The sequence below is a fragment of the Cydia pomonella genome, chromosome 2, assembly GCF_033807575.1.
Source record: "Cydia pomonella isolate Wapato2018A chromosome 2, ilCydPomo1, whole genome shotgun sequence".
NCBI classification, from domain to species: Eukaryota; Metazoa; Arthropoda; class Insecta; order Lepidoptera; family Tortricidae; genus Cydia; species Cydia pomonella.
Window position 1 is genome coordinate 6,194,037 of NC_084704.1, and position 25,033 is coordinate 6,219,069.

A 25,033-nucleotide genomic window follows, 5' to 3' on the forward strand; every position below is an offset into this window, starting at 1 on the left:
AAAATCTTAAGAACTAGTTTAATGGTACAATACGGACTTAAAACTCTAGCTGTCAACGTTTCATGTGTCAGTGTCAGGTGACTGTCAAAACTAAAGGCTCATTTCTCGGAAGTCCCCGTTCATTGCGTCACACGAAATGTGAAAACAAAATAATTATTCAAATAGTGGAGCGTGTAAATTCAGTGACACGACGCATTTGTTCTTCAAATACCAAATATGTCTTCGTTTGTAAATCATAGAAATGAGGCGTCGGTGAGCGTTGACCAAACAAGCTCGAAAGAAACTGTAACTTACTACAGAATAACAGTTAAAGTTGGCCCTGTGCACTGGAACGTGTTGCATCGCTACAATGACTTTGTAGAGCTCCACGACAAGCTCGTCTCAAACCATGGAGTGGCCAAGGAGTTATTACCCCCAAAAAAAGTTATTCGGAATAAAACACCAAAGTTTGTAGAACAAAGAAGGGAAGCGTTAGACGTGTATTTGAAGAATGTTTTCAACTATTTGAAGTTGTCTATGCCGTACGAATTCGCCCACTTTCTGGACATGCATTTGTATGATATATTTTTCCTGCTGCAGGATTTGGCAAAGACTTTGTTTTTAGAAGGAGACAAGTTGTTAGAGAATGAGAAGTCTCATAAATTCACGCCAATGCAGGTTTGTTTATTTATGTATTATTTTTATAAATAGGGAGACTTTTTAGTCAAGTTCCTCACATCTGGGCAAAACCTAACTAAAAGGAAAATCAAGTACCATAAAACTACCGAAGTATGGTCCAAAACTAACTCGAATATTTTCGTTTAGGTGTAGTTTTTATTTGAATGTTGCATTTCTGAGACTAAATATTTAGTATTTAAAAGTAATTAACATCTTCGCTACAGAAATTAGTGTTAGTCATAACTAACCATACTTTGCATGGGGTCTTATGACCCCCTATCACAGTGAATGTGTTAAGTATTGAACTTATGGACCATAGTTGTAGTACTGAACTTTAGTATGGTAGTTTTATTATAGGATTTGCCCTGAGTAGGCCCGGGCCTAGGGTGGCTAGATATTAGGGGCAGCAGTCTATATAGAAAGGTGCTGAGAAAAGAGAAGCTAGTACTTTATAAGGGGCTTGGGGCCTAGGTTGGCCAAGTCTGCAAATCCACCACTGGTAAAGGTATTAAATAAATATTTATTACACAAGTTGACTAAGTCCCACAGTAAGCTATTAATAATAGGTGCAGGAAAATAAAGCAGGTTGTAAACATATACAGAAATGATTCATTGGCATTAGTCATTTGGTCTGCAGTTCAGCTACCAGTAATCTGTCCATTAATACTGCTGTTGTGTTGTGTGAGATCAAAATGGGGTTTGGTAATGTTACATTTGATCAGGAAAAAATTTGCTTACAAAAACTCAAATATTATATATTTTAAAATTAGAATATAAATGAGAAGTGAAATTTAACTGATTAATTTAGAAATCTTACATTCATAAGTCTGAAAGCAAAAATAATAATTATTACCTTCAAGCTAAATTTCATTACCACTGTGTTAGTAATTAATAAGTCACCTTCACATTTATAATTGTAATTGCATATTACTCCATTATCCTGCATAATTTATATACAGTAGTAGCAACAACCATGCTTTCTTTCTGATGTAAATATATGCAAATTATATATTGTTAAATATTGTTCTTATCTATTTTGTACTCAGCAGACTTATTCATTAGCAGTAAGAAAACAATTATTGAAAATAAAGGAAAAGGGAGAGAGAGAGACAACAAAACTGATACAACTCGTTCCTCCATATGCATTGTTATAACACAACTTATGATTGATGATGATATATGATGAACACAAATTATGTTGAGAATCACTAGTAACCATGCCATACCTCATCCTATATTATTTCTATAATTTTTCCAGTTGCATGCAATAAGTGAACGTTTAAAAATGGCCTGCCCAGCAACCGAGAAACAGGACCAAATGTATGACTTCAGCCACATCCTAGACTACTGCTCGCAGCTCCGAGCCCTGAACATTGAAGGCAGCTACGAGAAGCTTGGTACCAGCACCATAGTCCCTAATGAGCTGCAGTTTGACTTGGTACCGTTCAAGTCTCTGCAAGAATTATCAATACTTGGAGTTCCTATGGGATGTATTCAGAGTGTTGGTGAGTTTACACTTTTGAATTACTCATATTCATACTCATACTCGTTTGTTTGTAAAATATAATAATTTTAAATGTCAGCTATAAAAATAGTTTGTACAAGAACAGTGTTAAGTCAGGTGAAATTAAATATAAAATTAACGATAAAATGTAATTAACAATGCTGAATATATCCAAAGGTTAAATAAATAGTTTACAAGCTGCTCCATAAGCCCTCTTTCTACTTTGATTGGTCCAATGGCACTCTTGAAAATAATATGTATTGACTTATATATATATATATATATATATATTTTTTTTTTTTTAACTGATCGGCGATTGGCTCTAATCACACCTGATGGAAAGTGAAGACAGGGCCTAAGATGGAGCTCACCGATTCAGTAGTAGCCTATTCACTCTTGCTTTAAAGAGACCGAGGTCATATTTATCAGGGAATACAGAGGGCGGGAGCGCATTCCATTCTTTAGCCGTCCATAACAAAAAAGAGGAGGCAAACCGTTTAGTGCGAACAAATGGAATGTGTACCACGAACGGGTGCATTCGCTCCCCACGACTGGACGTCCGATGATGGAAAGGGGAAGGTGGGATCAGATCGTGCAGTTCCTGTGCACACTCCCCGAAATGTATCCGATAGAACACCGATAGGCTAGCGACTCGACGGCGATGCTCAAGGCTCTGTAATTTTGACTTGATAGATGGGTCATCGCCAAAAAGTCTATGAGCCCGGCGCTCTATCGAGTCCAGGGCCGCCAGCTGATATTTGGCGGAACCGTCCCATAGGTGGCAGCAGTATTCCATGCTCGAGCGGACCTGTGCTTGGTATAGGGAGAGAAGCTGTTTCGGCGTGAAATACCGCCTCACCTTAAATAGGACACCAAGTTTTTTGGCAGCAGTTTTAGCCCTAGACTCAATAGTCAACCCGAAGTTTAAGTTCGATTTTAAACTTAGACCAAGAAGCTCTAAAGTGTTAGTCACGGGAAGGGACACATTTCGGAAAGTGGGAGCCAAGGTGAACTGGCTCCGTTTTGCGGTGAAAAGACACGCCTGTGTTTTGGTGGCGTTGAATCCGACCAAGTTGGCTTCGCCCCATTCGGCCACGGCGTTCAAGGACAGATTCAAACGTTCCACCATGGTCTCCCTGAGGATCTTGGTGTCACCTTCACTGGCCCTCGCGTCAGAGAGGTATCTCTCCGTAACTGTGCTGTCATCTGCGTACCCAAAGATGCCGGGCTTGAGCAGATCGTTGATGTGCAGCAGAAAAAGGGTTGCGGAGAGGACTGAGCCCTGAGGTACCCCGGCATTAATAGCCAAAAGATCAGACGAGCATCCGTCTAGGACAACTCGAATAGATCGGTCCCTCAGGAAGTCAGTGATCCAGGAGCGCAGGCCAGACGAGATCCCATACGCGGAGAGCTTACTTATTAGGCTGTCGTGCCAGACTCTGTCAAAGGCCTTGGAAATATCAAGGGACACGGCGATAGCCTCACCCTGTCTCTCGATGGCCTCGCCCCATAGGTGGGTGGCATAAATCAGAAGGTCCCCAGTTGACCGGTTCCGGCGAAAGCCGTATTGCCGATCACTGAGGAGATCGTTACCTTCGAGATATGCCAGGAGCTCGATGTTCAGTACACGCTCCATAATCTTGCAGAGTATGGAGGTGATCGCGATAGGCCGATAATTAGACGGGTCAGCACGACTACCTTTCTTAGGTACAGGCTGTACGTTTGCAAGCTTCCAAGACTCGGGGACTTGGCCCGATCTCAGGGAAAGACGATACAGGCGTGTTAGTACTGGAGACAACTCAGGCGCACAAGTCTTCAACACAATCGCTGGAACTCCGTCCGGCCCACTAGCTTTGTTCACGTCCAGACAGCGTAGTGCTTTCAATACCTCCTTTTGATGTATTTTTACTTCGGCCATTGAAGAACCAAAGGAAGGTAAGGAGGGAGGCTTAGCGGCGCCAGCATCCAGACGCGAATTTTCAGCAAATAGAGAGGCAAACAAGTTTGCCTTTTCTTTAGCTGTATGTGCCAGTGATCCATCCGGCCTCAGCAATGGAGGTAAAGAGGGGCGACAGAAATTCGACTCCACCGACTTTGCCATGATATGTACTTGGATTCAATGTATTTTTAAATGTGTATTATGTTTCTAATGGTTGCCTTTCTTTTGGGATACTATCGCAGGTTTTACTTATTTGAGTTTAAGAGAACTTTGTATGATAATCAATGTAAATAAATGATATATAATTTTACATTGGGAAAATACTGAATAATCTCAGCACAACATAAGACCTTAACAATACATTTACACAGTTAAAGTATATTTTTTAATAGTTGTCTGCCTGATTTCTTGCAACATTTTAGTAATTTGGCAAAATAATCAGATTGAAAATGTAGCATTTACACTACCAATGTTTTCTAAACGTTTATTACTATAGGTTCCCTCCGCGACACTCTAATCAGCCTGTCAGTGCTAGTGGCAAGTGTGGTGTCCATGAATGAGTTCCTGCTAGTGGACATACTACATAAAGACCCCTCCAGCATAGCTGACACTGTGGTAAGTTCCATCATATTATTATCAGTACCAAAATAGCTATTAGGTAAATTCATGGCTGGTGCAGCATGGTGTTTGTGGACATTAACTTATAGTAGAGCTAAACTTAGGTGATTTTTCGGGTTTCGACCGTAAGGTTTTAAACAAAGTAATTGTTATTACCAAAACGATAGCAAAAAGAAACAAGTCCATTTTAAAAAGTAATTTTATTGTAAAATGTCATGAGGTTCAAATTTATACATATAACAGTTTTACCCGGGTAGTTTATATCCGGGTTCAACCACCCGACTATCTTTCATAACCAAAAACGTATGTATGAGCTGTCATATGTATTGTCATCAATCATGCAGAGTTTTTATGTAGATACGTGTTTATGTTCATTGGTTTTTGGTTTACCAGCAACTGTTTACACTATGATTAATATTATAAACGCCACAAACATCAACTAAAAATAAAAAATACATTTACGAATACCGTTTATATTAAAACTGCGGACATTTACTATAAAAGTGGATAGGTATCACTAACTTTGAGCTATACATGATAGATTTTTTAAATTGATGTGCTGAGTCAAAGTGTATATACATTATGTGGCTACTGCTATTTACTACCTTGCATAACTTAGGGACAGGTGAGTTGCTGCTTTAGCAAATCTACCACCTTAGCTGAATCTATACTGCGTGAAAACTTTAGGTCGTCTACATACATAAAAAAAATCCAGTGTCTATATCAGTCTGTATATATCATTATTAAAGATATTGAACAAAGTTGCTCTATATGTTAAATAAGGCTCCAACCAAGGCAATAACTTCATTAGCAAAAGATTGTGGCGAACTTTGTTGAAAGCCTTACTAAAATCTACACAGATTTTAAATGATGTTGTATGTTGTATACACATACAACATCTATTTGCTTGCCGGAATCTATTGCATCATAGATAGGAATTCTGCAATTTTTATAAAGTTAGAAGTTATAGATCTACCACTGACAAATCCATGTTTGAATTTGGACACGCGAGCAGATAAGCGACTCGAAAATCTTTGTAAACATACTAAGTATGGAGATAGGTCTATACTTGAAAATAGTGGTGTCGTCACCAAAGTTAACAAAGTTTATTGAATAATAGCGATATTTTATACGAGCGGAGTCTGTAACCTTGGATTGCGTGTGAAAGTTATACCCTTATTGAGATGGGGAAATAATAATATATAAACACAGCGTTGAAGACTCCAAACAGAGTGGACCGACATTCCGATCAACATGGTAGAGGTAACAACCGTTCGATGAGGACAGAGCAGAGAGCCTACCGCGAACCCCACGTTCGACGTGTTGGCTCCCCGTCATACTTACGTACAAATTTGCAAGTGCGACAGAGAGGCAACACGTCGAACGTGTTTCGCGGTAGGCCCTCAGCACACGACCGCGGTCGCTGTTTGAGACGTCTTTCGGTTGTTGGAAGGGACCAATGTCGTCCAAAATTACCAGACACAAAATGACCTCTTACTACGCAATTAGAGTAAGTGTTTCTCGACTTCTGAAACAGAAGTTGTAAAAATATTGGGTATATATAAGTACCTATAATATTACCCCTGAGGCTATATTTGCATTTGAAATACAACTATTAATGTGGACTACTTTTGAAATAAACAGACAGTATTCTTAAAAACATAAACTATATAGCTTCAGATTAATCTGACTAATGACATAAGCATGTATGTTATTAAATAATGATAACGGGGCACGCGTCCATGAGTCCATTTATGAAAGACTGGGCTCATCTAAATAGGTCATGTGGGGAAGCAGATTACGTTATCTGAGTAGTGGGGTTAGCCTGGATAGTTACTCTACGTGTATATTGGTCTATCTATGCTATAAAAGTTTCGTATAATTGAGGGGAGTTACCTACATACAGCTAAATCTAGTACTAATTGCAAAACTAGTTGAGAATGAACGAATAAATGTGATTTGAGATCACTATAGGTATTTAAGCTAACTTACTTAAGCTAAATACTTTCAAGAAACGTTTTAGTAATCATAGGTGACTGTTTAACTTGCTATCGGAAAAATGATACCTATTACTTAATTTCAAAATCTCGTTACAAGATATGTTACTGTGTGCCTGATCTCTCTCATGCTAAACCGATATCTACATCTGAATATTGTGGTCGGTCTGGATAGTTACTCTACGTGTATCTCATCATCAAGTCTATTGTGTAGGCGTAAAGCGATTAACAGCTTATATGGATTGGATTGTGGTGTTACTCTTTTATTCACGTGTTTCAGCACGAGCTCCTGTACTTATCAATATTATCAGTCTGTATACGTACAGTATAGACGTTCTTTCAGGAACAAAACTGATATTTGTCTATTCTAGAATATAATTAACGAAAAATAAAATATGGTACCATTTTTTTCGTCCGACTGGCCAAACCCATGATGTTCAATGCGATGTCAGGACAATCAATCAATCAATCAAAACTTTATTGATAAAATATAGTTATTTTACATGTCAACTCATTATAATGCGCCGTGTGGTGCCGGCGTTAGAATAGCACCACCCCATCTCGTCCCGTGGGTGTCGTAGAAGGCGACTAAGGGAGAACCGACGTATGGGCAGCAGCGTCCGTCGTGTATTGTACCAACACCTACTGCGGTCGGTATTTCGCATTCTCAACTTAAACTACCAAACAAACCCCCATCGTAAAGATCAAACCCCCATCATCTCAAACTTGCCGTGTGGTGCCGGCGTTAGAATAGCACCACCCCATCTCGTCCCGTGGGTGTCGTAAAAGGCGACTAAGGGATAACCGACGGACGGGCAGCAGCGTCCGTTGAGTGCATTATTTACTTCTACTGCGGTCCCTCCAAACACAACCAATTCTACCAATTTAAAAAAACTAAACTATTTCACTATCAAACATCCAAACCAAACCAACAACTCCAACCAACCAAATTAAACTAAATTTCACATTAATCATAACAAACATAACCTTTACCAACTAAAAATCTAACGAAATCGCAACAACTAATTCACAAATTCCAACCTGGGCCCATGGCCGCCCGTAGTCAATGCGGGGACCATGGGTCCACCTTAACTCATGACAACAACGCCGGGTCTTCAACTCGAGCATCACCATTGTTCTTGACTGATGGTGATGCCGGACCCGGCATCGCATAAAACATATACACCTTTTCGCGTAAGTCACCGCGGGCACAGGGTCGCCCGTATCCCTAGCGAGGGCCCTGTGTCCTCACTCGACACATATTAACCTTTTAAAAAAAAAAAAAAAAAACTCATTATAATATATCTATTTAATCGCACATTATTATTTTATAGATGAAAACATTATTTACACAATATAATTATTTCAAAGTTCATTATCATTACGGGTCGAATTATTTTAACTTATTTTAAAAATAATTAATCAGATTTATATAATATTGAAATATAATAAAAAAATTTAATGCACAAAAAATTTTTTACAGTACATATGGGGCTACTTTATAGCACTAGTGCGAGAAGTAGCATATTATGTTACTGTGTCGAACATTTAAAGGGCCATATGTACTGTAAAACGTTGTACGATACATGTGCGAATAGGTAATTCGCAACTCGTGTCGATTTAAAACACTCCCTTCGGTCGTGTTTTAATTTATCGCCACTCGTTTCGAATTTCCTATTTTTCGCACTTGTATCGTAATGTACTATTTTAAGTGTAACTTATTTCTATCACATGCAATTAATTATAAATATTTTGTTTTAAGTTTAAAATAACTAAATAGTTTAATAAATAACAATCTTACGCTACTTAATAGCTATTATACTTCGTATTTACATTGATCTTGGGCAAGTAATCAGGTGGTCTCAGATGGCCGAAAGAAATCATTTACAGAGTATAGTGCATCCGTAATCACCTTAAGCTTTAGTTTGTTTTCAAACGTTCTACTACTTTCTTATATCATCCGGTATCGCATTATACACTCTAGGGCCAATTGAGTGCAGAAGTTTTTTAGATTTTGCCAGTCTAGTCAGGGGTGGTCGCAATTTATTTCGCTGCCTTGTGTTGCGATTATGAACGTCCCCGTATGTTGAGAATTGGTCTAAGTGCGTTCGTACGTATTTTGCAATTTCCAGGATATACAGACTTGGCAGTGTCAGAATCTTGTACTCCTGGAACAATTTTCTTGCAAAATCAATTTTGGACAAAATCGTTATTCATTTAAAACGGACCCGGTCGCACGAGGGGACCTTAACACTGCATTTTAGTCATCTAATTTAAAACTAAAAATAGATATTGTGAATACACAACTAGTACAGTCAGCATCTAAGAGTGACGACCAAAATGGCCGAATATGTCGAAACTCATCCTTATTTCTATGGTAACAAAGGTGTGTAACTATCTATTTGATTCTAACTGAACAATATGTGTAGATTCTGTAGATGTTTTGAATTGATTAATGGCACAATAAATAGTACTACCGTACAGAAATGACTCTTCCTACAAAACCGAAGTTTGACAGCGATTTAGTGACGAATCATGCTGTCTCTTTCTAATGTATGTCACTATCCCTTTCGGCAATTTAGGGTTGTCAAAATTTAAGTCTTATCTGTGGCCGTGCACGCATAGGTACGTCAAGTTGTGCCAGCCCTAATAATTGCTCGGAGACCGAACATTCTCTGCTCACATAAGTTAAAAGTCCACACCTCGACATTGGCAGAATCCACCTTGCTAAATTAGCGAGGAGTAAAAGCCATTTATGGAAAAAGAAAAAAAAAATTGCTCGGAGCAATGCTGAGCCGAACGGAGCCGAGAATTCCCGAAAGGAGGAATGTCGTCCCACTGGTTATGGGCTACACGCTTACACGTGTCATTGTCATGTTTATAGCCGCAGATAAAGACATTCTGACTAGTAAATAGTGTAAATACTAACACTGAATCCATAACGATAAGTGCGATTATAGGTCAATTTGGATAGAGACTATTGGTTGTCGATTGTTCAATAATCTTATATAAATGTTTACATATAAGATATTACGCCGTATGTCGACTATGTATGACCACTAGGTATTTCTTGGTATTAAATATATAGGTATATTTTCCCGACAGCCAAAAGTACCACTGTTTTCGAATTCAATTGTTGCAGTTTGTTAGAAGAAATGTTGCAACACGTTTTACTAACATGATTCCTTATTGTTATTACGGAAAGGGATTAAAGTTATTTACCATACATACAGGGCGTTTATTTAGTAACCTGCAATAATTTATGGGTGAATATATAAGGTCATACTGATCAACTTTTACTATGGAAGCAACCCCGAAATCAGGAAAAATTGTATTCTTTTCCATAGAACATGTCAAGGTCAGACAGCCAAAATGTATGAAATAGCTAATATTTTTTTCGCGATTTCGGGATTGGTCCCATAGTAAAAGTTACTTAGTATGACCTATATATTCACCCCGTAAATTATTGCAAGTGACTAAATAAACACCCGTATGCATGGCGAACTTAAATGTAATAAAACTATGTCGACGACTAAAACTATAACATCGAGTGACAAAAAAAGTTCATCCATATACGAAATACCCTTAACTTATATATTACTTCGTAATGCCAGACCTTACGGGCGATACGGAGTGGGCCAGTAAATTGGGGTCATAGGAGTTTACATACTCGTATAAAAGTTTGTTTGTTCCTAGTTGCGTTAGACTGCACGACTGACTCGCATTGGTTGCGCACAACTACATTTGACACCAACGTACTGGCCCACTATACCGCTTGTAAGGCCCGTCTTTACAAAGTAATTTATAAGTTAATGCTTAATATATAGTACATTATTTAATTCTTTACAGAAATGGAAGAAGCTGTCAATAGTAAACTTCGCAAGCAACAACATAAAGGACATGGACTGGGCGATCAAACTCGTCCCAAAACTGCAGCATCTCAGTTTATCCTCCAACAAGCTCTCCGAGCTGTGCGACGTGTCCTGCCTTCACGAACTCAGGGTCCTCAACTTGTCAATGAACAACTTCCAACTATGCGAGAGCTGGCACTCCAAAATAGGTAACATAGTCAAGATAGATCTCTCACAAAACAAGGTGGAATCTCTTCAAGGATTCTCTAGACTATACTCCTTAGAAAGCTTGGATTTAAGCTGCAATTGCGTCACAGATGTTGAAGAGGTACAGCATATCTGCAAACTGCCGGTTTTAGAGTATCTATGGCTCACGGCTAATCCCGTAGCGTCGACCGTAGATTATAGAGTTAAAGTTTTGGAGCAGTTTAATGCGAGGATGGAAGAGATTTGCCTAGATAATGAAAAGGCGTCAGGGAAAGAGCTGGATACAGCCAGGGTACTGCAGGCCTTAAGGGTGGTGAAAGAGGGGAAGACTCCGAGCTTTCTGCAGAATAATAACACTACCCACTGTTTTAATAGGAGTTGACAGTTAGGTTTGTAAATAGAACAACTTGATGTGTATATTGGAATTATTTTTTATAAATTAAAGTTAACTGACTTAGCCGGTTAGTAATTATTTGGACATTTGTTATATAAATATTATTCATTGTATTTCTAAATTGTTGTGAAGTCTTGAAAAGCCTGTAAAAACTTGTTGAATCAGATATAATTTGATAAATATTATTATAGACTTACAACACGAGAATTTTAAACGCGTGTCTTTTATAACTGTACCGTGTTATTCCTGTTTTATTTTTTCTTATGGTGTATTTACGTCAATTTTACCGTGACGCTAAATCGGTGTAATTATAATCTCGTTAATGTGCGTGATAATAAATAAATAAGAATAATATTGTGCATCTTGGTGCTTGAGCACTAATGATAAATTTGATGTAATAGCGAGTATGTTAGATCAATACGATGATATTATTGTGACCTAGTTAAAGATTTTAGTTATAGAAAAACGAATACTAAGACGTTTGTAATTTTAAAGCCGCAGATTTGACCCGTAAGGCAGATGGCGCTATACAGGGGCATAATTTACGGGGTACAGTCAGCATAAAAATATACAGTGACGGCCAAAATTTTCAAATATATCGTAATCCGCCTTTGTTTCTATAGAACTAAGAATTTGTACCGCTATATTTCACAATTTTAGCTGACACCATATATTTGACGCTGACTAAAATAGGGTAAATACGTTCTCAAGCGCTTAAGCTCAATGCAAATGCACACACACACGGCGGGAGCGTGCGTGCGCGTGGCGGTTCCTACGTAGTCCGTATAAAGGCCCATAATAAAATACAACGTAATGAAACGCGCGCACGCGTCCGAGCCGCGCACGCCCGCTCCGGCCTGCGCACGAACGGACCCGCGCCCTAAATGGACCTAAATACAGACTATGTAGGACCCGCCACCGAGCATTCACACTGCGCCGCGGGTCCGCTCAGGGGCCCTACCGCGAAATTCGCGAATTGCGGGGATATTTCTCTTTTACTCTCACTAATTGTACGACGTTAGAGTGACAGACGAAAATGCCCGCAATTGACGAACTTTAATTTTCGCGGTTATAGCCCAGGTCGCGCCGTATGTGCATTGAGCTTTACGTGTGAAAATCTAGTTACCCAATAGCGTATGGCGCCGTAAATTACTGTTTACATTAGGCGTCAAATTTTCAAATTAGTGGCATGTTCTTTAGGCTATATGCGTCTAAGTATTCATTTTTCTATGATCTTAATATAACTGTAAGCACCCTTAATTTCTATAATATAAAAATTCACCAGCAAAGATGCATTAATTTATTTTTTTGTGCAGTCTAAGAAAAGATCGTGCCTCTGAGTTTGACAGCTGAAAGATGGCGCTGTACGACACGTATTGTACCATACAGCGCCATTTAGGCAAGCTGTCAAATTCAAAGCACGAATTTGTCTTCAGACATTTCACATCTAAGACAATTAATCAGTCTGTTCACGGGTGAATGTGACCAATTGGATACGAGGTTCACTTTTTATTTAAATAGGTATGGGCTGTATTGTATAAGGATATATAATCATTTGATATGTGAAAATGTACGTCGCTATAAGTGTCGCTACAGGCCTTGCTTTAACCTGTAAGAGAAGGGTCAGATGTTGCCTTATTAGGTCGACCAAAGTGGACTCATTGTATTGCGTAACTGTCTGAAAATATAATAGTAACGGTATAAACTAGACTTATATATCATGTAAATAATAGAGCCCATGGACTGTCACTTTGTACGGGCTACCATGGCAACACGAGTATAATATTAGTCTATTTCTATTTGTGTCTTAACCTCCTAAGGCCCAGCTTTAAAATTAAAAAATTGCAATCTAAGTTTTACGAAAAGACTAAACTTTTTCATAGACTTCTCTTTTGACATTTTTCTGGGACATCAGGGGGCCTACGGCGAAAACAGAAATCCGCAAATTGCGGGATCTTTCTCTTATACTCTCCCTAAGACGTAATTAGAGTGACAGACAAAAATTCCCGCAATTGACGAACTTCGATTATAGCGGTATCCGCGACCCCGACCAGTCGTCCTGCGTCGAAACGTCGGAAGTAAAAGTAACAAAATAAATTCGCATTAGACCCGGTTTTAAATATGTTTTAAAATGTGCTCAAAACGCGAAAATGTGGAATGTTATTTTAAACCCAAGTTGTTGGAAATACAGTTGATTTTGTCTTGTTTGATAATTTAAGGAAACAAGACGAATGCAACTCTGCTGTGTTCCAGTTGTATTTAATTTTAATTTCATTGATCTGGATAAGTACTATAGCTGGGACCGTGAGCCTTAGGTCAAAATAATGTAAAAAAATCACCATATAGGTCATTCGGTCAATAAGGTAAAACATTTTCTATCTATAGACTTATGGGTGTGTATGAGCAGCGACACGATTTGTCTGCTCGTTTGGCTCCTGTCATAAAAAAATATGTCATTGTTCGAACGCCCGAGTCCCGTTGTTCTATTGTTTACATTATTTTAAGATAGGAATAAATTATAATCCCGTTCGAATGTATTCTAAATTAAAAAGCTTTAAAACTTCCTCACAGTAGCACACAAGGAAAGATATGTAGTATCTTTTTTTTGTATAAACCGGATTGTACAGTCACGTCTGAAAATATCGATACGAAAAATGTGCCAAAAATAGGTATAGTATACAAAGTAAATATACAAAGTCGTGTATACATATTTTTGGCACTTTTTTATATCCATATTTTTAGACGTGAACGTACAGTAGTCGGTGCGGTTTGTGGTGCTAGCAGAAAAGTTATTTTAACTGACAAATCTTTATAGTGACATATTTATTTTTGTGTTAGAGTTGACATTTTTTGTACAAAATATTCACTGACATTTTCAATACCAATTTTCAGATAACAATAAAATACGTTTATTACGCTAGTAATTTCTAAAATTGGCTTTAATTAAGCTGATATGAAGATCTATAAAAACCACAAATTTATAGAAATTTGTTTTTAGAACTACAGATTCTTTGGTGCATGGCAAAAACTTAACCTTCTAAATAAGCTGTCATTTAATTTCATAGTATTTTAGGAAGTGTTTTTTTTTAATTTAACTACCTATATGTAATTTTTTTTGTTGGGAACCGATGCACTGGTTAGGATGATATTCAGCCTGTCCTATTTCTTTGTCCAATGTGCTTTGCGTCTCACTCTCTCATTAAGCAGAAAGTGAGATACAAATACACATTGGACCAAGAAATTGGACCGGTTGAATACCATCCTTAGGATTTAGATACCTACTCCCTTTTAATAAAGTGTTCCATAAACCCATTTTTGTACGGGACACTAAAAAGTAGATATGGTAATTATACAATGAAAAGTTTGTACAACTTGATTAGGTAAAAAGAGACTTATTGCATCAAGGTAAAAGAGACTTGTTGCCAGTGGGAATAAAGTATCTTTTTACTCGCACGAATTTGATAGAATTACCATTCTAGTTATTAATAAGCAAATACGTATTGATTTATAAGTATTACACTTGTGATTAAATTGTGCATTGTATTGTATATAAAGGATTGATATATTTTATTAAGAATTAATTAATTTATTATTAAAGTTATTTTAATGTTGACATGAGTTTTAATTTCACGTTGCGTTGCTTTGGAAAATTAGACACCTTAACATATTGAGTACCGGGAACCCACATGGCGGGTTCTCTGTTCGTAGTCGCTTTCCTTTACAAAGCGGAAAAACGCTGGGATCGGCTACAAGCGTAGCGCTACGAAAACGTTGGTAGCGAAAGTGTTAATACCTATACACAGTCATCTTTTTTTTAAGGAGTTTATACGATTATTATGACACCCCTGGAGCTATGTGGGTGGAATGGAGACTCCAACAATAGGTACTTATTTATTATAGATGCAAACACAGTGTAATGTAGACACAGGAATAGAAATACACAAAACAGTAATCTTTGGTTGAAAGCTAAATCGATTATGTAAGTAGTTACTTTTCTCATTCGCTGATAACTCACTCGCTCTTATCTGCGGAGCACGCAGTAGCGTCGTTTTCCCGGTATGAAGCGAAAATATTTCACGTAACAATGTGCGTGTCATATTTTTTATTTTTTTGTGTATTATGATTAGCGCTGAATTAATTATACTAAAATAACAAAGTACACTACCTACCTATCTATCTTTTATACATTTTTTCAAAGATCTTGGGTACGGTGACAGATGTCATCTCCATACAATTTTAAAAATTATATGGAGATCACATGTCACCCAACCCAAGCTGTTTTAAAAATACTATATGTTTCTTCGTTGATTGGAGTATGAAGTACTTGTTTGGTGTTGTGTTGCACATGAATTTCCTTTAGTTTCTTTAAAATATATTATATTTAAGTATTTCGGTTGACAAGAAGAAATTTTATATTGTTATTTGCACTAAATAATTCGAAATACGATCTCATTTTATCCCATTTAATTTAAGAATATATTCCATTGGCAACACTATTTTGACAGTTACCTTGCGAAGGGGGACCCCCACCAACTTAACTTCGAAGTGTCAATGCCCTTAATGCTATTAAAATAAGGTGTAATTTGTCTAAACTGCACATTAATTTATTTTGTAGGTAGTCAATGTTTTGACTGATAAATAAATGCAAACATGCGAGCCGTTTTAATAATATTAAAAATACCGAATACGATAACATTTTCCTAGTAATAAAAGCGTTCCATTTACACATTAGGTTGTGGTTAGTTGGTTTAATTCAGTGGTATTTGTGCTATCATGATGGTACGTTGTGTTTTATTATTGTCGGCATTGGTAGTTTTTTGCCAAGCTATTGTGCCGGGACCACGGTATATCCCTACAAAAGGAGAAATATGGCCTAAGCCTCAATATGAGAAAAAGGATAAAATCGTATATTTAGTTGACAAGGATAAATTGGGCTTTAAGGTAAGTTAGATACATTTAGCCTAAACGGTGTATTTACAACTGACTTTATTGTACCTTTGTTTGAATGGTTTAAATAATTTCAACTTCCGCTTGATTCTTACAATGTAGATAATAGCTATAAGTACCTATCTACTATTAGAGTAGGTAGGTAGGTAGGTAGGTATAATCCCCTGTTTTTGTACAACCACGGTTCTGCTCTTAGTTTTGTTGTGCTTATCGATTTTTATTCTGTTAGTAGGTATATAAAAAATGGAATCGTCTCAATATAGGAAATTAATTAAATAGTTTACTATTCTCATCTGCATGAACGTTTATTGTTTGCAGGTAACAAAAAAGTCGTGTCAAGTTTTAACGGACGCTATCCAGCGAGCTAACAAAACCTTGCACAAATTGTCTAAAATCGCAAAGCGTAACTACAATCAGAAGAGTGTGGATCTGAGCTCGCCAACTTTGGACACGGTCGACGTGGAGTTGACTCGGCCATGCGAGGCTTACCCTTACCATGGAATGGACGAAAGTTGTAAGTGTAGAAATATACGAGCCGTGGGCGTTGGATTGGAGTGTCTGGCATATTGCGGTCAGAAACGGTTTTTTTTAAACTTGACAAGCAAATCCTCGCGCCATTAAACCACCTCGCGCCTACATTTCATGCACGTTCCCTATACATAAAATCGCGACACACAAAATTGATGACTTTGGAGTAGGTAAATTAGTAGGTAGGGTACTGTTGTTAACGACAAAGTGATCAATTTATTATCGTCTCGTTCCAATGTCATGTGACACTAACGTACCTACCTAATAATTAATAAACCGCAATAAAATGGTGTATTTTCATTTGTTCCCGCCCCACGTAACCGCAGCCATACATGAGGCGGAGACAAATAAATGAATGATTTATATGAAGCGCCTATTCCTATCTGTGCCCAATTGCCCATGGCGCAGAATAGGGTGGGGTGGGCCGCGCGCGCCGCGCTGAGAATCTAGCGTAGGTACCTAATAAGGGTGCGAAGGGTAAACGAGGCTTCACTTTCAATTCGTCAGAAATCGTATACTGACTGCATATTCTACTTATCTTTTTACCTACTTTTCAGACAATCTCACGGTATCGGACACGGCGCGTTTGACTGGCCACTCAATATGGGGCATCTTGCACGGGCTCGAGAGCTTTCTACACCTGCTGTACCAATCAGATGATTATGAGGTTAGTCTGTCTAACTTTAAAGTTGAAAAGAATTAGGAAAAGGCGAAGGACTTGGAATTGAAATAATTACGATTTATCATATATTGTGTAACGAATAGGGAATGCTAACCGGTTAACCGGTTACCCGGTAATTTGACCAATATTACAGTCGGTAAAATACCGGTAATATCCAGCCGTAACCGGGAATTTACCGAACGTTGTATAGGCAAATAAAAATGTAAAAACCTGTTGAATTAGCCCATCTATGTCTTCGTACTTACAAAAAAAAAAACAATTACTACGGTTTACGATTACGAAGAGACACTTAAAATACTTACTTTTCTGCATCTTATGATTTCGTCGGAGTAGGAACTATTTAGGAAGCAATGTTTTTGAGTGGTCGCTAATCCCTCGCCCTTTCCCTTCTCGCCACCCCTACCCGACCCGCCTTACTATGTTCAGTGTCCTTTGTTTTAGTCTGTAGTGTCCGACAAGTGTAGAATGCGAAAGAACATTTTCTACCGCTGGTTACTTGTGTTCAAGATATCGTTCACGAATGTCTAAGCAACGTTCTAATTAATCGCCTAGATATTTAACAAACGCAATTATTTTATATATAATTAACAGAATGATCTGATGATGACATGTTCCTGATTCCAACTCCTATCTTAAGAGCCCGGTAACGATTTTAGAGCAAAAATTTTAAATTGATAGATTTAGTCGTTGGAATTGTACACCTTTTGTTACGTAATATCTAAATAACAAGTATTGATTTCTATTAGCACGTTTTTTCATCTTGCCTTTTAATAATAAGGTCGCAAGCGTGCGTCCCCGGTAATAGGTAACGAGAAGGGATAGTTTTTAAAAATTCATATAAATTATGGTAGTAAATTATACAAAATGATGTATAAGAACAGTTTCAGCAAATGTTGTAGATTGTTTAAGTATCAAAATTACGTTGAAATTAAGTCAATTTTCAGAGAAATTGTCACTTGTTTTGAAGTAATTTCTGGAGAAAATTGATTTCGTCTAACTTTCATTTACACTACTTCAAATTTATAGTAACAAAAATGTAGTTTATTAAAGTTCAAGTACAGAATATGTGTAATACAAAATTACCATTTTTAGCAGTCCAAACTTAACGAAATTTACAAATAAGATCGACAAAATCACTGCTTTTCGCGCGTTTACCTAAACGTTCATCAGAAAAAAAAACATTACTAATTACGTGAGTCTGTTTAAAAAAATATATTTATTATAATGAAAGATAACAAGACGTGCTAAAAGAAACCAATACTTGTCATTTTTAATAGTTAACAAAAGGTGTACAATTTCATGCGCTTAATCTATCAATTTGACATTTTTGCGACTAAAATCGATAACGGCCTCTTAAAGTGCAATTTTAAAGTAAATTCTTGCTGTTAAATTTTTTTTTCTTATATTTACTAGATTTTAATGAATGTTGATTACGGTTTCAGTTACTTTAATAACAATATTATATTGATAGATGTGTAAATGCAAACTTGTATGACATTTAAATGACGACTGTCACTCTTTAGTTATAATTTTTGTTACCCTTTGATTACTGCGATTTTTAAAGAATTAAAAAGTTTGATGTTGCTTATTTAATGTACAAGTTCATTTCGCTTTGAAATGATACATGTTTGATTTTTTATTTAATATGATTAGTAAATATATCTTGTTTAATGTTTATGGTTTATTTTCATTATTTTGTTTTCTCGATGTTTCTATAACGTGCTGTTGATTACTTTTAAAGGTTACTGACGAAAATAATGCAAAATCAATGTTTTTTATTTCATAAACGTATAACCGGTAATTTACCGGTTAACCGGTTAGTGGGACCTCGCATCGGTAAATTACCGGTAATGAAAAACGCCCGGTTATTGCATTCCCTAGTAACGAAACGACATATTAATCATAAACAAAAAATTTTAGAGTCTCCTAATACAAGGTACGAAAGTACACGACTACCCGCGCCACCCTCACCGCGGGTTACTCCTAGACACCTCACGCCACTACCTGCGAGTGAACAAACTCCTCACTACGCTGGACGCCATGGCGATGAATAAACTTAACGTGTTCCATTGGCACATCGTGGACGACCACTCGTTCCCGTATCAGAGCGAAAAGTTTCCTGAATTAAGGTGAGAAATATAAGATCAATATGGCCCCCGCATTACGTTTTGGGTACATACATTAGTGCCCTGAAAGCTCTGGTTTAAAATTTTGCTTATGATAACTAGATACTTAATAAATTCAGCAATACTAATAGTGACTATTGTAATATTTTTTATTTAATTTAGTGAAAAAGGAGCCTATCATCGGTCAATGGTCTACACGCAAGCAGACATCAAGAAGATCGTAGAATATGCGAGAAACCGGGGGATCAGAGTAATACCTGAGATAGATGTTCCAGGTAAAGGATTTTTTGGCTTGGTTGTAAAGTTACTCTATCCAGTAGATGATTACCTAATCTTTTTTTTTTTACTTTAACCAGGCCATGTTCGCTCCTGGGGTGCGGCATACCCGCAGCTCCTCACGCCTTGCTACACGGGCAATAAAGTGACCTCTCTGGGGCCCCTTGATCCAACCAATGACCAAACATACAAATTTCTCGGGCAACTGCTGGAGGAGGTTAGGGAGTGGTTCCCGGATGGTTACTTGCATTTGGGTGGAGATGAGGTCGATTCTAAGTGCTGGTAAGTACTTATTAATTCAGTTGTCATCGGGAGATAAACGCGTAATGACTCGTGACCAATTTCAAAATCAGGTCCCATTTGCTAGACGTCCCTTTGGTACTCGTAAGTTATCCCTTTCTTTTTCAGTCTCAGTCGCAAACGTTTTCGCCAAATGTTCGTTCTTTAACCTAACGTCCCGGACATTTCAGAAATAAGAGGTTTAGGATGGGACAATTTTTTAATCAGGCTGTTTGCTGACGAACCTTACCTTCAAAACGACCGAGATTTTTGTGCCTTCTGAACAGATTTCAGCAAGCTCCAGGATTATACTATTAACACTTTCTTCTTCCTCCAGGATATCAAATCCGTCGTTGTTACGCTACATGATGCGGCACAACATGTCTTCCTGGACCAAGCTCCACAGCCTGTTCATGGAACGGGCCACGCCGCTCGTCGGGGACAGGAAGATCATCGTTTGGGAGGCAAGTTTCTCAATTACAAGAGATTTCTTTTCCTAGCCAGCCGATTTCGACTTTCGGAAACTATATCCCGTTCGTGGTTCTTGGTCTGTAGTAAGTGCTATCCCCGTCGAGGGCATACCAGGAAACTGACAAAATTGACAAAACTATTTTTATTTTTACAAAAAAATATTTTTATAAAATTATTTTTACTATGAATTACTCTTAGTAGAGTAGAATGATACTGAGACTTCTGTTGTTCGAAAGTTTTCTAGCCAAGTTAAGGGTACCAGTCATTGTGGATAGTAAAATGTGGATCAGATTATATTTAGATAGTTCGGTATATAATTTATTTATTAAATAAATAATTCCAGGAGGTGTTTGACGAGAAAGTGACAAAAGTATCAAATGACACGGTGGTACAAATCTGGTTGGGTACATGGGCACCTAAAATTAATGAGGTAAATATTTCCTTATTTTGTTTTATAGGTATGTGTGAGATACCTATTAATGAAGTTAAAGTGGTAGCCTAGTATTTCAAAGTAGGTACTTTTGAATTTTATGTAGAGGTGTGGAAAATTGTACCTATGGTTATCGAAAAATAGACATGACCCACACTATAATATTAATGTTGGTAAGTACCTTTTTTAGGAATCATTCGCTTGCTATCAATATTAGCACGAGCGGTTAATCAACAACTTTGCCTCCAAGTGAAACACAACATTTTTCACCACACCAACGCGAGGAAAATACTAACCGTGGAATACCAAAAAATGATACCAAATTAAATCCAAATGAACGTAATATAAAAATATCATTTAAAAGTCAATTCTACCAGCTAACATAAGGAAACAACTCAAAATTTGCATCTGATTACTTTGCCCCATATGTGGATAAAATGCAACTTTCTCATTAGTTTTTGAACAATCAATAGGGCATTTACCAGTTGGTTTGGTGAAAATTATAGTACTCTCAATTTTTCAACCCCATAAGTGAGTTTCCTACTTATCGGTCGTAATGTGTGTATTTTATTTTAATCAGGTGTTAGAAGCGGGCAAGAAAGCCCTCTTCTCCTCAGAGTGGTACCTCTCCGTCCTGGGCAACGGTGGAGACTGGGAGAAATTCTACGCGTTCGACCCTCGGCTGAACGTCAGCGATAGAGCTTTAGTCCATAACTTGATCGGGGGAGAGGCTTGCATGTGGGGGGAGTTCGTTGACAGCACTAACTTCATACAGAGGTCAGTCTCAAGTAACTTGGTGTTACATACAGTTCTCCTTGAAGTGGTATCGCTTGGTACTCGGGTACGTTAGCGACAGAACTGTGGTGCACATGTTCGGGGAGAGGCTTGCATGTGGGGGGAAAACGTTGACAGTACAAATTTCACTCAGAGGTCAGTATTACATTGTTTTCTCGGCTAACTTATAGAATGCGCGAACGTGGATCCGCATACGAAGCCCTAAAAATGACATTCAACTTTTTTTGGACAGGGTATGGCCACGAGCCTGCGGCATCGCCGAGCGATTATGGTCTGAGGCATCGCGCGACGACATTAAAACTGAAGATCAGACAAAAAGGGCCAGGGACTATAGCGATGGAGACCAGGCCATGGATCACGTTCGTCGACGTATAGAAGAGCAAGCGTGTCGTATGCTTAGGCGGGGCGTGCCGGCTCAGCCGCCGAACGGACCCGGGTTTTGTGTCGTGTGACCACTTAATAGTAGTTCGTATAAATAATAAATTTGATTTGTATAAGGTTCAGTTATTTTATTTACCCTTTGAACGCCAAGAACCTTTTAACGTTAAGGATACAAGTGTTATGGCGGGCACTGACTAATCTTCATGCTTTTATCTAAGGTTTATATTAGTTTGCCTGTATAAATGATAAGAAGGGGGCGGAATTGGAGAGCAGGGACTATAGCCACGAAGGTGGCTAAGATCATGGACCATGTCCAGGTCTTGTGTGACCAGGTGACCACTAACTTAGTAGTAGATCATTCGTAGATATAAATATTAATAAATAACTTGATTTGTGTAAGGGTGGATTATTTTAGGTGAAAGCCAACGAAAGGTGCACAACAAGTTTTCCTACACCTTTGAACGCTTTATATCATAAACAGAAACATCACTCAAACGCCAAGCTCCCTAAGTGTGAAGGTTACTTTGACAGCGTCCGCCATGACACTTATAGGTGTCCTTGGCGCTATGGGCACGACTAGTAACGACGCCTTTACGTGTTCTTGGCGTTCAAAAGGTTAAATTTACACCAAAAGGCACCTAGTGTTTGCAAAATCAAGGTCTTGTATGTTAAAGATTAGTAAAAAAAGCAAAATGTGTCAACATTAATTTATTAATGACTCGCACAAAAGTATGCAGTACATACAATAGTAATAAACTTCTAAAACTAAACAATGCATGTGATGCTACCAAATGATCCTTAACAAGTGTTCAACTTAACTAATATATGTAATAAATTTATTTCTAAACTTATTGTTTTAAATAACCGACATTATCAAAAATACCAACATTCATTCATAATACCGGAGGCAGTCTTACATTTTCAATGCATTCACACTTATTGCCTTAATCTTAAAGTACATTTTAGGAAATTTTTACGGGCCTCATATCATGTTAAAGCTAACAAAAGGGCTAAAACATACGGTCACGTCTGAAAATATCGATACGGACAAAGTGCCAAAAATATGTAATCACTACCTTAATAAGTCGGTCGTCTATACATATTTTTGGCACATTTTGCATCGATATTTTAGATGCGACTGTACAATAACACAGCGAAAACCGGCGTCACATTTTATGAAACTTGCAAAATTTCATTTAAAGTCTAGAGTTACGTCCATCCTCGTCTCTAACCGAAAATGGTCTATCTGCGTTCTTGTCGCTCTAATAGTGCAAGAGCAATAAATAATTAATTAGACGAACGAGCGTTCGACCAAAGAACCGCCTTACCAATGGAAAGAGGCCTTTAGAAAAATGTTAAGCTTGACCAGTAATATATGATCACGCGCCATATTGCGGAATTTCATTGGAACTAAATTGTTCATACTAAACTGAACTGTCACCCAATACATGAGAATAACAGCGCCCTCTTGACAATGATCAATTATTTCTGGTCGGGCTTTATAGTACGTGTCATCCACGATGACGCACAGATTTGTCAAATCTAACCTTTAATAACATGACAATAAGACTCAAGGCAAACGTCGTCGTGAATGACCCGATCTATTTTAAAGCAAGTATAAACTTTTTACGTGTTTTTGAAACGAATCCCCTGGATTTTTGGAACTGTCACCCCTGTTAGCTTAGACTAAGATTTTGAGGCCCGTCAATTTCCTTTATCGAACATCAAAGCCTCCATACAAAGTAAGAAGTAAACACTACTATCGCATCCTCATTACTAGATCAGACGGCTACATTAAGTAACTTTGTCTAGTATTTACAAAATTTATTACAATAATATCCTCCTAAGGCCCAGCCATACTAATGAAAAATCCAAAATTTGCCACTGAAATTTTAAACTAGAGTGCAGGGAATACAGCTGATTTTATTTTGTGTGAAAATTTAACGAAACAAAACAAATGCAACACTGTTCCAATCGAATATGATTTAAATTTCATCGAATTGAATAAGTACTCTATAGGGAGCGTGCATGAACTGTAGGAGGCAGCACAGGGGCCGTCAGATTTTTGGCGCGAGGCGTAAATGTGATGTTTTTGTTCCGATGTAGCCCACAAGATGGCAGAACCTACTATGCACAAGAAAACACGTGACGTGTACATGTGCATGTTTATGGTTCCGATTCAGGCCACAAGATGGCAGACCCTCCAACGCGCACGGTCCCTATAGTACAGTCATGTCTAAAAATATCGATACGGACAAAGCGCCAATAATATGTATACACCTTATTGCCCATATATTAAGGTAGTGTATACATATTTTTGGCACTTTGCCCGCATCGATATTTTTAGACGTGACTATACTACCTATGTAGAACCTTGGGCCTTACGAAGATGTGACAAATTAGGCTTTTAAAGGAAAACATATTTTAGTCCTGAAATACAGTCAACCGTGATGGGGATTAGCATAACTAAGATAACTGGGAACGTTTAAGTAATCCACGTACACAGGATTGTTTATATTAGACTCTGACCAAGCTAACTTTGCAGTAAGAATGTATACGTATTCTATAAGCACTTGGCATGAAAACTTAGCGTGGTCCAACTCTAAGTACAGTTAAAGCTAAATGTTTTAATACACTTTATCACCTTATATCAACGTATTAAGTTGAATAAATGTTTATAGTTATGACTTGACTGTACATGCCTTCCTATTAAAAGCAAATTTGCCATCGCAATAAATCAATCCTATCACTTGGGCCAAACTATTCAAATGTATTGACGATATATTGAAAATTTTCGATCTGTTTCGAGACATCACAAATCCTCGATATCCATAGAGATGTCAAAAACTGTCCCGAATACCGCCTCTGTTACTGTCATTGGACAACACAAAATTTTGTCGCAGCTTTGGTTTTTTTTTTCAATATAAACATGGAAAGGCTGAGTATGCCTA

The 25,033-nt window shown here is 37.7% G+C and overlaps 2 protein-coding genes across 2 annotated transcripts; both read left to right on the plus strand.

The window, feature by feature from the left end:
- The first annotated feature begins 81 nt into the window (after positions 1–81).
- Positions 82–12,969, plus strand: LOC133532421 (nischarin). The gene is made up of 4 exons (XM_061871085.1): positions 82–657; positions 1,916–2,162; positions 4,597–4,715; positions 10,565–12,969. Exons 1-4 carry the CDS (start codon positions 217–219, stop codon positions 11,153–11,155), a joined length of 1,398 nt encoding a protein of 465 aa, XP_061727069.1. The 5' UTR covers positions 82–216; the 3' UTR covers positions 11,156–12,969.
- A 2,819-nt stretch (positions 12,970–15,788) lies between these two features.
- On the plus strand, positions 15,789–22,198 carry LOC133532414 (beta-hexosaminidase subunit alpha-like). The gene is made up of 10 exons (XM_061871071.1): positions 15,789–16,108; positions 16,433–16,628; positions 17,200–17,309; positions 19,245–19,453; positions 19,613–19,725; positions 19,807–20,008; positions 20,343–20,469; positions 20,820–20,906; positions 21,487–21,683; positions 21,934–22,198. Exons 1-10 carry the CDS (start codon positions 15,941–15,943, stop codon positions 22,151–22,153), a joined length of 1,629 nt encoding a protein of 542 aa, XP_061727055.1. The 5' UTR covers positions 15,789–15,940; the 3' UTR covers positions 22,154–22,198.
- Positions 22,199–25,033: the final 2,835 nt, after the last annotated feature.